The following is a 14417-nucleotide window of genomic DNA, read 5'->3' as shown; positions in this document are numbered from 1 at the left end:
CTGCCCTGGAGAGGGCACTCTCTGTCCACACTATGTTTCCTAGTGTCCTCATGAGCCACCTTTTGGTTTTAACCCAGATATGCCTGTGTTCCCAACAGGTTTTTCAGCCAGCACACACCTTATGTCAAACATAAACATATTAAGAAAGGGAGCCATATGGTCCCATGCTCATCAGCTCAGTCTGACAGCATCTACCAAGTTTGAAATCCTGCAAGCATGTTACACTGTTAAAAAGAGTGCATTGTTTGATGTCTAAAAATCAAAATGTAATTCTGTAATATTCTAATAACTGGTAAGTAACACATCCTGTGACTATGTTATACTCAGAAAAAAATGCATAAAGCTAATTTTTAAACACTGTGTAGCTACACACTGACAGTAGTGCAACAGAAAATCGATTCTGCAAAAGTACTTGGATGCCCAATACTAAATTTTTATGGCAGCTGAAGTATCAGTCGAATAAAACTGATGGCAAGGGGCCCAAGGAAAGTAATAAAAAAATTTATGCTTTCGCAAAGAATGCCATGTGTGTGTCAGTAGCTTTAGTGACATAGACTGAATTCATGCAGGATTTGCAGATATTAAGGCTAAAAATTAAGATTTTTCCACCTCATACTCAGGCCTGTTTAAGTAGTAATAGGTTCACCAACTCCTCATTTTCACAGGTAATAACCAGTTCATTCTACCTATCAATATTTTAAGAAGCTCCATTTTTCTTAGCCAGGTACAAGCCTAAGCCTTTTTTTCTTATCCCCTTCCGTCAAAAGTTTCCACTTCCTTAGGGCACTTGGCACACACTGTTCTCTCTTTATTCTCAGATGTTTGTCCTCAACCCTTCTACTAATAATAACCCTCATAACCCTTCTACTAATAAGAACTTTTGTGACATCCTGCTGCACTCCTGGACCTTCAGCTCTTAGCTCAAAGGCAGAGATGCACACTTTACTACTACATCCTTGAAGAAAGTATCTTTTTATTCCCCCATTTATTCTGAGTCCAGGAAGCTGAGGTCCTGATCAGGCCCAGACACTTAATTCATTTACTGTAATAAAGCATTTGTAATAAAAAGTTGCACACTACCAGCCTAACACCTAATTAATATTTGTGCACCGTAGCAAGCTCTCATTCTGTTAACAGCATGTTCTCAGAGAGCAATAAAGATATTGTATGTGGAAAAGTAACATTTATCAAGTAATCTGGGAAAGGTATCTGATGGAATAGCTCCTGGGTACCCATTAAAAGCTTTACAATCAAAACTATTGATCCTTTGAAATCTTTAATTACTCTAAGGGGACCAAACAGTAAAGTTTAATAATGTAAATCTATATGGCTGAGAGGAATTCATAGCTGCTCATACATAACGCCATCAATACTGGCTGATAATTCATCCATACTGGCGTTATTAAAAGGTGAGTGGAATCTTCACCTTGGAAACCAATGGAGAGTTGGGAAGAGAGAGGTGGAAAGCAATAGGGAGGTGGTTTGGTTTGGAGAGCAGACAACAGCTCACTGCAGCATTGTTTCTCCTCATACCACGTACTGCCAGTTTAAATGATTTCAAAACTTAAATTTAAGACCAAAACACAAACTTGGACAACAATCTTTTACTTCTAACAAGATTAATTTTTTCTCATAACATAGCATCTCAGTTCAATATTGATATTTGTAGAGAAGATAAAGTTTATTATTTGATTATCAAAACCCTCAAAAAAGTTGGATTTTTGAAACCATAGTTTTAACCCACAATATATGCAATAACCTTTATGAAAACAAACTGTAATAAGATATTTCATTCTTTCTAATATACTTTCACACAACAATGTGCAAATGAAGAAAAATTAACTGCAAGTTTTTTCTTTGTATGATACAAAACTACATAGGAGGCTTTCTGTCCCATGCCAGTTTTTAACAACTATACAGTATCAAGTTTCAAACAACTATTTGAAAACCACTGTCTTGTCTCCACTAACCTCTATTCCCATTCTCTTACCTGTAATCAAGGCAGAATGATAATATCCACAGGATACAAAGGAAACAGGTTTTCCAATATCCACTTTGCAGGGGACACTGACAGAGGCTTCACCGGCCAGGCCAATCTGCCCTTCTGAATTATCACCCCATACAAAGAGCTGCCCATCCTCTACAATGAAGACACAGATAGTTAATAGATTTAAAACAAAAACTAATAAAAGGTTAAGCCCTTTGTTGAAGAGTACTTCAGAAACTCTGTATATGATACTACTGAATGTCATGATCTCAAGGATATACATGATAATTTAGCTTAATGCAAAAAGGAATTGGAAATAAGAGGGTTTTTCCTAAGCTTTTCAAAAGTGACCCAGAACACTTACACATCAACCAATGTTAGGCCATAAATACCAACAGAAAAAATACTGTGTAAAAAACATTCCTTCAGAAAGAGGACGAGACTGAGTGAGACAATTCAGTTGCCAGAGGTCAGTATGTAAATATTACAGCGAATTTAAGGCATCTTCTCATTCCTAGGTGTAAGTCACTCCTTCCTCATTCTTCCAAACTTGTTCTCTGTCCTGACTTTGGTAGGCATCCCACTTATTCATGCTTTATCTTTCTGTTCTCTTCAGAGGTGGTTTTACTGACCAGCTTCATTTTGCTTTCCTTAAACTCCAATAGTAGATGTTCCAGGTTTATTAAGACCAGATTCTATTGAAACAAAGACCAATGGCAATAGTAAAAAAAAAAAAAAAAAAAAACACACAGTGAACAACATGAAAAGTCTGTAGATTCTTCTAGAAGAGGTAAAGTCTTCTCTATGCATATTTCTTATTGGTGGGAAATAAGTTGTGAATAACAAAGTACTACCTACAGTACTACTGAGGTGGTGTAAGGAGTCAAAATAATTCAAAAATTGTCCCAAAAATCTAAAAAACTCAGGAGAATATTAGCAATTGGTATAAAAAAACCCAAAACCAAATAAGCAGGCTAGCATCTCTCTTAAGTTCTGAAATTACAGCCTCAATAACTTACCCTAAACATGCACAGAAAAAACTGCTTTACAGCAACACAGGAAAAATTGCGTTACAGGGTAATAAAAGACCACCCATCCAGTGACTGGAAGTATTATAACTATGTGGATTTCAGCATGTTGTGATGTATAATTGGTATACTTCTGCCACCAGAGAAACAAGTGAGAGGCTCAGCCTCTCCCAGAATTAGTAAGGAATGACACAGCAGTGCAGCCTGAACCAATGGACTGCAACAGCTGCAGTAACAAGTGGAATTAAAGATGCTTAGTCTTCATAGGATTCATGTTTTGTAGCTGCTTTCCCTGGAAATAAACTGAAGGGTTTTTTTCCATTTTGAGGGTATTCATACCATTCCTCCTCTGTAAGTATTTCTACTAAACTTTCACAAAAACTCTAAGAAGTTATTGAGACACACACCCCTTACCAGACTGTTAAAATAGGAAATTGGCTGTCAAAAAACAACTGTGGCTACTAAGGAAAGAAGACAGTGAGGATAGAAAATGCACCCACACATGCAGACAGAATGCTGGATTAAATGTCTTCCTGGAATCAGGCTAGACACACATAAATAGATTTTATTAGCATTTGTTCTCACCAGTTACTGCTGCTGAGGTGTATGACCCAGCTGATAGCTGCTTGATCTTGTGCTGGTTGGTGAAAAAGCTAATTAAATGGAACATGGTCCTTTCCTCTGTGTCACCTAATCCCAACTGGCCTTCACTGTTACCTCCAGCAGCATAGACATTTCCTTTTTCTGCATACAGAAAAGTACAGGTAATACAGAGAAAGAAGAAACCAGAACAAGTGATTTAATTTTCAATGGAAAAAACATCACAAAAATGTTAGGGTCTGTTGTCCTGAAACACCCTCCAGCTGAAATTAGCAGTTTCTGTTGCAGCTAGCAAGGTTTTCCTGCACACACTTGGAGCAGAACTTCCTAAAGACCTTACTGCATTTCCCACTATTCTGGAGACTGATGTAAAAATAAATGTGATTGGGAGCTCTGCAAGAGCTCTGAGAAAATGACTACCAGTAGCCCTGGCAACCAGAAGCAGCTCCTTCCACAAATAATGTATATTTTGAAATAAAGTGGGAGGAAAAGGGTGCATGATGTCACATACAAGAAAAACTGAAGCTGTATTAGTATGTAAATTAAAGAAATTAATAACTTGATAGTTTTGAATACAGTGAATGAAATATAGTTCTACTTAGTTTTTTATTAGAAATATTTTACTTATTGTAATATTTAAATAACTTCCAATTTAATTAACCAGGTACTTTTTCTAGAATCTTGAATTTAACACTGATGACAGATATCTTCAACTTTAGAGAACTTCAAGATTTATACTTTTAATTTTAGTATGTTTCACATCTAAAGTGCTCATCTATGAAGAAACAGATATATCCTATTATTAACAGAAACCCAGACAGAAATGTGATAAATAAACTGACATATAATGGCCACAAATTACCTAGCCAGTGTGTACACCAAAGGTGACTAATATTTACCCTGTGCAGACTTGCATACTCGATTGTTATTAATATGTTCTATTTTATTCTAACAATCTTATTTACAGTGTTCATGTATATAAACCTCCTAATAATCAAACAATCCCCTTTACAACATTTACTGAAAGCTAAAGGATTGCAACCACAGAGATGGCTATTCCATTACATAAATTATAGAAGCATGACAAGAACCTTCATAAATTCTCTGTATACTGTATCTCTACAAATTTATTTTTAAGGTCATATTTACAGTTTATTTATTTATAGCTTAATAAAGCAACTTGTCATTGAAATAGCAGACTATATTGTGTAACCAAAAATGCAGGAAAATTTGAAGACTTGAAAACATTCAGTTCTAGTATATTTATTCAAATATATAACTTCACACTAATAAAGATTATTTATCTAAGGTAAATTTGACTACAGATGCATATAAAATTAACAATATATCTTTACAGGGCTTAAAGGAAATATTCGTAATTGTTAACCACACCTCAAATGCCAGCAAGAAATTTTTCCATATGTCTGTTACTGGGAAACTACTATCAAACATCAGTTTATAAATGCATTTGCTCAGAATAAATTTAAAAATTCTAAAAATTTGTGAATTCTAATAACTGGACGTCAAACCCCTGAGTTTTAGAAGCCCATTTTCTTTTCTTTTTTTTCCCTTCTTCAACACTTCTGGGGTTCCTAATGTAATTTGCATGAAAGCAAAGGAAGAAATGCATCTATGTATGAAATAGAGGTTACATACCTGTGTAAACTAAAGTGTGGTTTCTTCCACAAACAGCAAGTTTTGGTTTTTCTGGTTTTAAAGCTAAGAATTAAAACCAAAGAGGAGGGGATGTTATAAACAAACTGATAGCTGGTTCAACAACATGTTCTATGCTCTAGAGGGAGCTCTGATTTCTTCTTTTCACATTTTTACGAACAGAATTATTACAAAATTCATTGCCCATTTGAATCTAGCATGACTTACCAAATCAGTATTCCCCCAAGATAAGAAAATAGGTGAAACCTTAAAAACTTAAAACACTCAAGCTAACTTGATGATGGTTACTTCACCCCAGTGCCACAGTCCCTGGAATTTGCCATTCATGGGATATGCCTCAAAGAATATATTAAGTTGCAGGATGAAATTAATGATTTAAGCTGTCTTCAGTTTTCATTAACAGGGCCATTGTTACTTCCCCCTTAGACTTTTTCCACTATTGTAAATCTTTGAAACCATCCTGTTCCTTTGTCTTACCATCCCTACCTGCCTTTGTTGTGCTCCCACCCCCTTTTTGCTGTGCTCTGATCACTGATCTCAACTGCCAAGGGCAGCCCTACCTGGACTAGTGCCTGCATTTTTTGCATGTGTCATCCTGTCTCAATTTCAGCTGAGTTAACACCAATGAGAGTGCCATGGCATGCACTTCTCTGCAGTCTGGTCACTTTGAAAGACTGGGAATGGATGTGAGGAGAGTCAGGAGTTATTTTGGTGGGAAAAAGAGAATACAGAGGTTCCTTTTCTCCTAAGAAAAGTGTCCTCCATTTCAGAAATAGAGAGGAAAAATGTCTCCCTGAATTTTCCATTCTTGCTCCAGTTACTGTTCATTGTCAACAAATAATTTTCTCTCAGTCATGTCCATGTCCCCTATACAATGTTCTAAACCAGGATTATTTTTACATAATAAATATTTAATTGCTTTTCCACTGCACTAGTCCACAACAAAGCCAACAACAATCACCCCTTTCACAAACCCTTTTTCAGCCCTCCAGATCAGCTTTCATCAGTTCTTTAACATCCAGATTAAGGTGCCTTCTACCAAGTCACCAAACAAATCTATCAACTTAAGCATGAGCTGCCCCTGCTCTGTAACATAAACACAAAATTTGTCCAAATTCAGGTTCCTGCCTCTTCTATCCAACACCTACCACTACCATCAGGGTGGAACCATAACATTTCCAGTGGTGGTTTCTTCCTACAATCCTTATGTCCCAACACTCTTCAACTTCAGAGATGGTCTTAGTCAGCTCTTCAGAAGCCTGTGCTCCCTAAACTTCCTCCCACTTAGGCTAGATAATTGTATGTTATGAGATATGCTATATTTACAATGTTGCTGGTGATTTTTCATAACCAATGTCATTAATCTCTAACCAAGTCCCAGAATTATTTTTTTTTTTTCAGAAACATGCAGACATAAGCATTTGGCTCCAAGCAGAAAATTAAAAGTGTCCTTGCAACTCCATTCCCAAAGCCAAGTGATGACCAAAGGCTAGTGAGAAAAGCTCCAGGACTTCCTCCTGCTGTCTACTGCCAAGAGAAAAAAGACACCCCCCTTGTGACTTTTTTCAATGGATGCCAGGTCTGGTTTGAATTGCTGTCATCTTCTCTTCATCTTTTACTCTCCATTGCAATTCAACAGCAAACCCAAAACTTGAAACCAAATATATTTAAGCCAAAGCAGGAATCAATCTCTCACATGACTGACAGAAGATGTGTACCTGATAGTAGCTGCATTCTCAGTCTGAAGAGAGATGGAGGCAGGAGCAAATAAAGGACAGTAGAATAAACTAAATCAGGAAGAACAGAGTTTGAACAAGCAGGATAATTTGTTTTTAACAATAAGCTAACAGATCGATCCACTGGCAGAAAGAGTGAAGATAAACATTTAATAGTGAAAAGAAATGTGCTAATGGGATAGATCTGACTTGACATAAGTAAAGGGATAAGGAAAAGTATTGACTCAGCTTTGTTTGACAACATAAAAACAGCTAGGAAAGATCAAAAAGATCACAGTGCAATGAAAACATATTTTCCAACACGTGAAAGGATACAAGAATTTATTTTACTGCCTCATAAAAATGTATTAACATTTATGTCCCCTGGGGCATTTCTCATACTTGTTAAAAATGTAACAGTACTTGTGAAAAGTTTCTGATAAGATTTTTTTCATTTACAAAGTTGCTAAGAAAATAGTGACACAGAGGTTACACAATGCTGTTGGAACTATGGCTTCAAACACATCGACCATGCAGAGACCAAGCATCTGATTGTTGTCTGCAGTAAAAAATGAAGATGTGGTTTGAGAGAATAGCAAGTACTACATAAAGTCAGAGCCCTCAAAAATGACAGGATTCTATGTATCTGAACTAATCCTCAGATGCAAAAGAACTCAGAATCTGAAGTAATGGAAAATCCATAAGGGATCCTTTAGAGCTACCTTCCTGATCTTGTGCACTAATGTGCACAAGTGATGAAGAATAATAAAGAAACAGGTATTTTGGAATTGTGTCTTATGAAGTACCTTTTCACAAGGGTCTTTTTTCAAAAAGACAAAAAAAAAAGAAAAAAAGAAAAATCCCACAAACCTTTAACACAGGTTGGTTTGCTGACAGTGTTCTTTGATCCTAGTCCTAACTGGCCCCAGTCGTTACTGCCGAACATGTAGAGTTTACCTTTCCCTGAAAAAAAATCACAGACAGAATCCATACAAGGGTTTGAACACCTCATTCCAGCCAAGATGGTCATTCACTCACAGTGAACTTATTACTTCCTTTCTAATGTAAGGTTTAAGTTTAGGCAATTCAGTACATAAGTGTAAACAATAATTAACATCCTTGTGACTTTAGAGTTCAAAAATAGTAATTGCATTGTTTAAGTAAGAAATCCCCAGCCAGAAGAAGAAACATCCTCATCTTTAATTACAGCACAGATGAAGTGCTCTTCAGAAAACAAGATGTACTTTTGGGCAGACCCTGCAGTCCAGAAACCCCAGCATCTATAAAACAACATATAATACCTTATAAAATAACAGCACATCTAACTGAGCACCCACATCTTTTACTCCAAAGACACAAATGAATAATGCAGCTATTTGATAAATACAAGTACAGATTTGTAATATTTGACTTCTTTGATTGTTTAGGGTGGGATATTTCTTTTACTGCTAAATGTCTTTAAATGATTTACAAATATGCATTTCTCTCAAATGTAGTTTCTGATAAATGTTCACAGACTATTACTATACTGTATCAGTTTAATACTATACTGTATTAATTTGTTATTTTGCATATAAAGACAGAATGTATAAACCCTTGTTCCAACAGAAATCTTTGCAAAACAATAGAAACTGATTTAGCAAAAAACCCCACAAAAAACCAACATCCTCTCAATCTCCCACCCTTTCACAACAATTAAAAGGACTTTGTTTACTTTTGAAGGTCTGCAGAGCTTTGTGCACTAGACTCCATCTTAACGTTGTCATCCTAGACAGAAATTTGGTCATAGAGCTCATCACCCTCATCATCTACAATTACCACAACCACAATCCATAATTGCAGTTCCATATAGTAATGCCAAAATAATCTGGTTGTGCCCAGTGAAGGTTCTGATTGTGATTTACAGAGAAAATATGATATTGCATCATATTTGAAATATGATATTGCAATGTTTTAAACATTACCAAAAAATCCTTTTCTAATAAAAATATCAATTCATTTTCTTAACTATAACCACATAGTTAAAAAGAAAAAAACCACACCAGTGCTTAACTGTAACTAGTATCTAAAATCCTGATTGTTAGATTTTACAATTCTTGGCACGTGGGACTATGTGTCAATATTATGTCTTTCCAAGAAAGCTGGAAGGGAAGAAAGACAGAGGTCAAATTCATGCTCACAGTGTTCTACTAACAGCATTTATATCTCCATCCTAATTTTCATAACACAATCATGTCAAACACATGCAGAGCTGTCACTGACAGCAAATACACCTTAAACAGAAAGGATTTTTATCAACAAATGACATCTTATCCTATATTGGTATGGCTTCCTTGTATCCTTGCTTTACACTTTCCAACTGCTTTCCTAAGACAGCAGTACTTTTGTGGGAGTATGATGCCAAGCTGCCCTAATTCAATTTAAGCACATTCTCTTTTATCCATGCAAAATTCAAACAAGGTCATGCTTTTCATCCTATAATCTGCTGGGGTTTATATCAGTCTTTAAATTCTCAGGCATTGCTTTGTAAGTCAAGGAGCTTAATAGATGAGAGGAATTTTTCCACATTCCTTTACAACTGACTGACAGCCTTTTGTAATGTCAGGTTTCCAAGGAGTATAACAGAAAATAAGAAATCCGGGAAGCAGTTAATTTAGAAAGAGAATGAGAATTAATAGGAACTACAGAGGAACCTAAACAAATGCCTGTAATGAAGCAACGTTTCTCAGTCTGTAGAGCAAATCAAGTTTCAGAAGAGACATGATTCAATCTAAGCTGGCCAAGAAATCCAATATAATTTTGCATGCAAAAGGCACAATTTTCATAACTGCATACTGAGATATCCCAGCCATCACACAGATGCATTGAACCCAACAGCAAATAGGCAAGAATCAAATTTCAAAATTTCATAAACTCAGATTACTCTTGGTTTTTTTGCTTCCACTTTGGTGCCATCATCCAGACTGTGGCCACCTGCCAGGTGGAATGGCTGGCACAAGACAGAGTAAGACTGTGACTCTGAGCAGGAGGGAAACAATAGGATACAATGAAAAGGCCTACTCAGACTGTTTTGGTGATGAAAACACACTTCCAACAGCAGTCTCCACCCTTATCCTGATGCAAAACTGAAGTATTTCTCCCAGGCGCGTGTTCCCTGGCAGGTACACCAGCAGATGTTTCACCAACAGCAATTCAGGGCTACCAGGGAAGCCACAAGACACTTGCATGTGTAGCAACAGAGGTTTTGTGGGACACTTCAGTAAGAGATTGCCTTCCCCCTCATTTCTCATGAACAGTTGCTATCACAATTGTGATTCCTGACAACCCCATCAGTCATGTGCACTTCTGGTTCATGAAGTGCTTTGAAAGGCAATCATTGGGCAGCTGGGAAATATCAGCTGAAATCCCAAGTGCTTTGTCATAGCAAGCAGCCAAGTACTCTAATCACCTATGCTTAAAGGTATGTTTTACATATTCCCACCCCTTCTTTTTAAATTATATGAGTGTGGGAGAGAAATAAGACAGGGAGGCAATGTACAGGCCTTGAATATTTACTACAAGATCCTTCTGAGAAACTGTATCTGAATAAAACATAAAAAGTAGTATTTTGTAGAAAGTAGCAAATGCCAAGGAACCACGATTATTTTTTAAATTATTTTTATTTGAACTATTTAGTGAATAAATTATGTTAACAGTTGATTTAAAACTCATATAGAAGTCCAATAAATCCCAGAAAAATAACAGTGGCATCAGTTTTGTTAGACAAACCGTGATCTTTTCAGAAACTTTATTGAGCAACAAGCACAGTCATGCTTAGGACATTGGGCATCACACAAGTAAAACCAGCACAGAATATTGCTTGCTCACATACATCAACACAAATGTGCACTAATCTTTCTCATCCTTCCCTTGCAGTTGATGCAAAAGATATTGTGCCATGTTCTGATGACCTATTGGTAAGCAGAAAGAATAGAAGAAAGCTGGTGACAAAACAGCTGGAGGGTTCCCAAGATCTCTGTTGAATGCTGAATGCCTTACAAAACCTGAAATTATGAGTATACTATCTTTTGTGGTTCCATATGCACCTCTCACTCCCACTTTCACAACTGATACTTCTTTCTCTCCTTTTGCCTTCTTCTGTTGGGGGCTTCAATTCTCTCCAGGGCACTGAGTTCAGAAAAGGTGTCTTCATTCATCAGCACTTTCCCCCTTGTGAACAGGATCAGTCTCTGATCAAATGTGGTTAAGCTGCCTAGGATACTCTAATCAAGGCAAATAAACAATAAGAGAGCTGTTAAATTTGAGGGTTTTGTAGGAAATAAAATTTAATACACAGGCATTGGAATGAGATCTTAAAAGTATGCATATTCATACTTCTTCACACCAGCTCCCATAAGGATGAATTAATTGCTTTCCAAAGCCTGCAGTTATAAAAGATGCAGGGGACTATCAGTATTCTTGGGCCAAAAAATACAGAAATGAGGCAAGAACCATTATGAAACATGTTACAAGTGATGCTGGAATATATATTGCTCATCACTGCATTAAAGACCTAAAGAAGACCCACTGCTTAAAAAAATTCCTGCTTGGACATTTTAATCAAGCTTATGCCAATGATATGCAAAAGAATAAAGAAACACAAATTTCAATCCTAAACTTCCTTCCTGGAGAAGAAAACATTTCAACCAGCTCAGCAAGCCAACTCGAAGTCAGCAAGTAACTATCACTGGTCCCTTCAATTCCAACATGCAGCTACAGCATGTAAATAAAATTTTGGACTCTTAACTCCTGACCTAGAAATGCAAAGGATGGAGTGTTTTATATTTATTTTACACTTCTTTATAAAAGTCATGTGGGAATATTGATGCTGGATTAGATGAAAGAAGTATTTGAAGGTTCTGAATATTTTGTTTGAATGCTAAATATCAGTTCTTGTACATTTTCTTAATTAGTATTCAGTCAAGATTTGATGCTAGGTGTAGCCATCTCTCCTGCCCAAGTCCAGCATTAAGGAATGATTAGTATCATTTTGGGTGATTGTTTTATTTAGGATTGTTGAGCCATGTTAACTGTAAAATTGGTATATTTCTCAATTTTAATCTACCTCATACTCCTACTGTCCCCTACAAATTTACCTCCCGCTCCCTCTTCAAGGTGTGGGAAAAAAAAGGAGGGGGGAAATTTTGTGACCTGCAACTAAAGACTGAAGGTAAAATGAAGCATGCATTAACACACACCTGCTTGAGATAATTTTCCTTCCTTGGTGATGTTTGCCTTTTATCTCTTCCAGGTCAGGTTCAGCTGAAGATCCTGGTCTCCCACAAGGTCTGCACCCTTCTCAGTAAACTCATTATCAGCATGAGCTTCTGGACCATTTATTCCAGGTGTTACTGCAGCTCAGGGTCATTCCCAAGGACTCGATCATCCAATTCCATCTAACTGCAGAAATGTGAGGTGCACATGGGCATGCACTGGTGTGAAGAACAAATGAGGGAGAAGAGCTTTTTCCTTCTTTCTTCACTTTTTTTGTACAACTCTTGCAGTTTCTCTACCTTTGCTTGTTGTTGATCCACACTTTACTCTCACTTTTGCCTTTACTTTACAATGACCCAGAAAACCTTTTGTTACCAAAAATGTCTTTTTCTCATGCTTCTACAGTTCCTTGAGGGCAAAAGCTTTGAGGAAATAAAGATCTGATCATCTAGAAGCCTCCCTGGTGATGTACCTGCCCACTACAAAGGGAAAGGAAAAATAAAAATTTTTTTTTTTAAAAATTTTTTTTTATTAAAAAAAATAAAGAAGGAGAAATTATACAGAAATGGTGCTGCATGAAAATCTCTGGGAGATGAATTCTTCAAAAGCTTTATCTAAGTGGTCACTACTACAGTGATGTAGGGAAATAGTGGATTGTTGCTGACTGGGGTTAACAGTGCTGGCCCAGGCGTTTAAATTTACTGGTTTAAATTTAAATTTACTGGTTCAAACATAGAACTATACCTGTGTTATTTCAAACTGGGTGTGGGCACATAAAAGTATATGTAAAAAGGAAGTGCAAAAGGAAAATGCCACAGTGCCCCAGGTTACATCTGGATTAATTTAATGCAACAGGTAATTTAATATTATTGGTTCAATCCAAGAAGAAGTGCCAAGCTTTGTTCAAAATAAACTATTAATGTATAATTCATCTGCCATGAAGTTAGGCTTGAAAAATTCATCATGTAATTTCACCTCAGGGTGTTCTGCAGCCCATGAAATCTATAGTCTTTTTTATCTTGCCTGGAATAATTCTTTCTAAAAATTCAGCATCTTCAATGCTGCTTGTGAACGTTGCAAGAAACCCTCAGGAAATTATTTAATAAGCAATGACCAATTGGATATTGATGAGCAATAACTACATTCCAATTTAAAAAGTCCTGAAAATACACATATATTTTTTTCAACAAAGTCTTATTATCTGTCAGCAGTTGATCGTCAATACAATCATCACACATGCTCATCCACAAAAGAGTAGTTCCTTCCATATAAAATAAAATGTACAAATTCTTTAATGAGTATTGTTTCCATCATTTCAAAGAAAAGAAAAAGCCATTAATGATGCTCCCTCTATTACACCAGAGTTTCTTTGAATGCTTTTTCCATTTATTTCTGATTTTTGTAGGATTTTCTGAAATCCTTTATTGAGTTGCTCTTTCAAGGGCTATTTTCATCTGACAGTTAACAGTAATTCCAAGCTTAATTTGACGGACACAATTGTTGTTTCAAGGAGATTTCTAGCGAACTTGTGATGTTCAGCAGTTACTGTTACTTCTATGATACAATACATGTAACATAGTAAACATTATCAGATTCACCAGAAACATTCAGCCTGAACCAAGTTGTGCTTAGTTTAAATCCTGTCATACACTCAGTTGTTACAAACTTCCTCCAAACAGTTCTTGGGCATGTCCCGTGAAAACCCTGAGTGACCTCACACTAGCTCTAAAGGCATCCAACAGTTCCCACAAAGCAGTCCTCTCTCCTCTCCCCGGCCTCAATTAATGTATTAGCTCAGGATGCAAGATTCCTAACTTTCAAAGGAGTCCAAATGTATTACTTTATCATATAGGTCAGCTTCACTACAAGAAAGACACTGAGGAGCTGCAATGTGTCCACAGAAGGGTCTGGAGCACAAGTCCTGTCAGGGAAGCTGTGGGAGAAAGGGGGCTCAGAGAAGACCTTATCACCCTACAACTTCCTGAAAGGACGTGGTAGCCAGGTGGGATTTGGCTTCTTCTCCCAAGTAACAAGCAAGAGTATGAGAGAATATGGCCTCCAGTGTGCCAGGGAAGGTTTAGACCAAAGATTGGGAAAAATTTCTTCATAGAACAGGATGCCCAGGGAAGTGGCTGAGTCACCATCCCTGGAGGTGTTTAA

The 14417-nt window shown here is 36.8% G+C and overlaps 1 protein-coding gene across 1 annotated transcript in view; it reads right to left on the bottom strand.

Moving 5' to 3' along the window:
• The window catches only part of RPGR (retinitis pigmentosa GTPase regulator), a 53742-nt gene that overhangs the window by 36730 nt on the left and 2595 nt on the right, over positions 1 to 14417 (bottom strand). The window contains exons 3-6 of the mRNA XM_030950351.1: positions 7875 to 7967; positions 5272 to 5334; positions 3601 to 3759; positions 1991 to 2140 (exon numbers count right to left, since the gene is read on the bottom strand). Of these exons, the coding sequence (XP_030806211.1) occupies positions 1991 to 2140; positions 3601 to 3759; positions 5272 to 5334; positions 7875 to 7967 (465 nt within the window). The remainder of the gene's footprint in view (positions 1 to 1990; positions 2141 to 3600; positions 3760 to 5271; positions 5335 to 7874; positions 7968 to 14417) is intronic.

The sequence above is a fragment of the Camarhynchus parvulus genome, chromosome 1, assembly GCF_901933205.1.
Source record: "Camarhynchus parvulus chromosome 1, STF_HiC, whole genome shotgun sequence".
NCBI classification, from domain to species: Eukaryota; Metazoa; Chordata; class Aves; order Passeriformes; family Thraupidae; genus Camarhynchus; species Camarhynchus parvulus.
The sequence above is the reverse complement of the archived record's forward strand: the minus strand, read 5'-3'. Positions and strand labels throughout refer to the sequence as shown.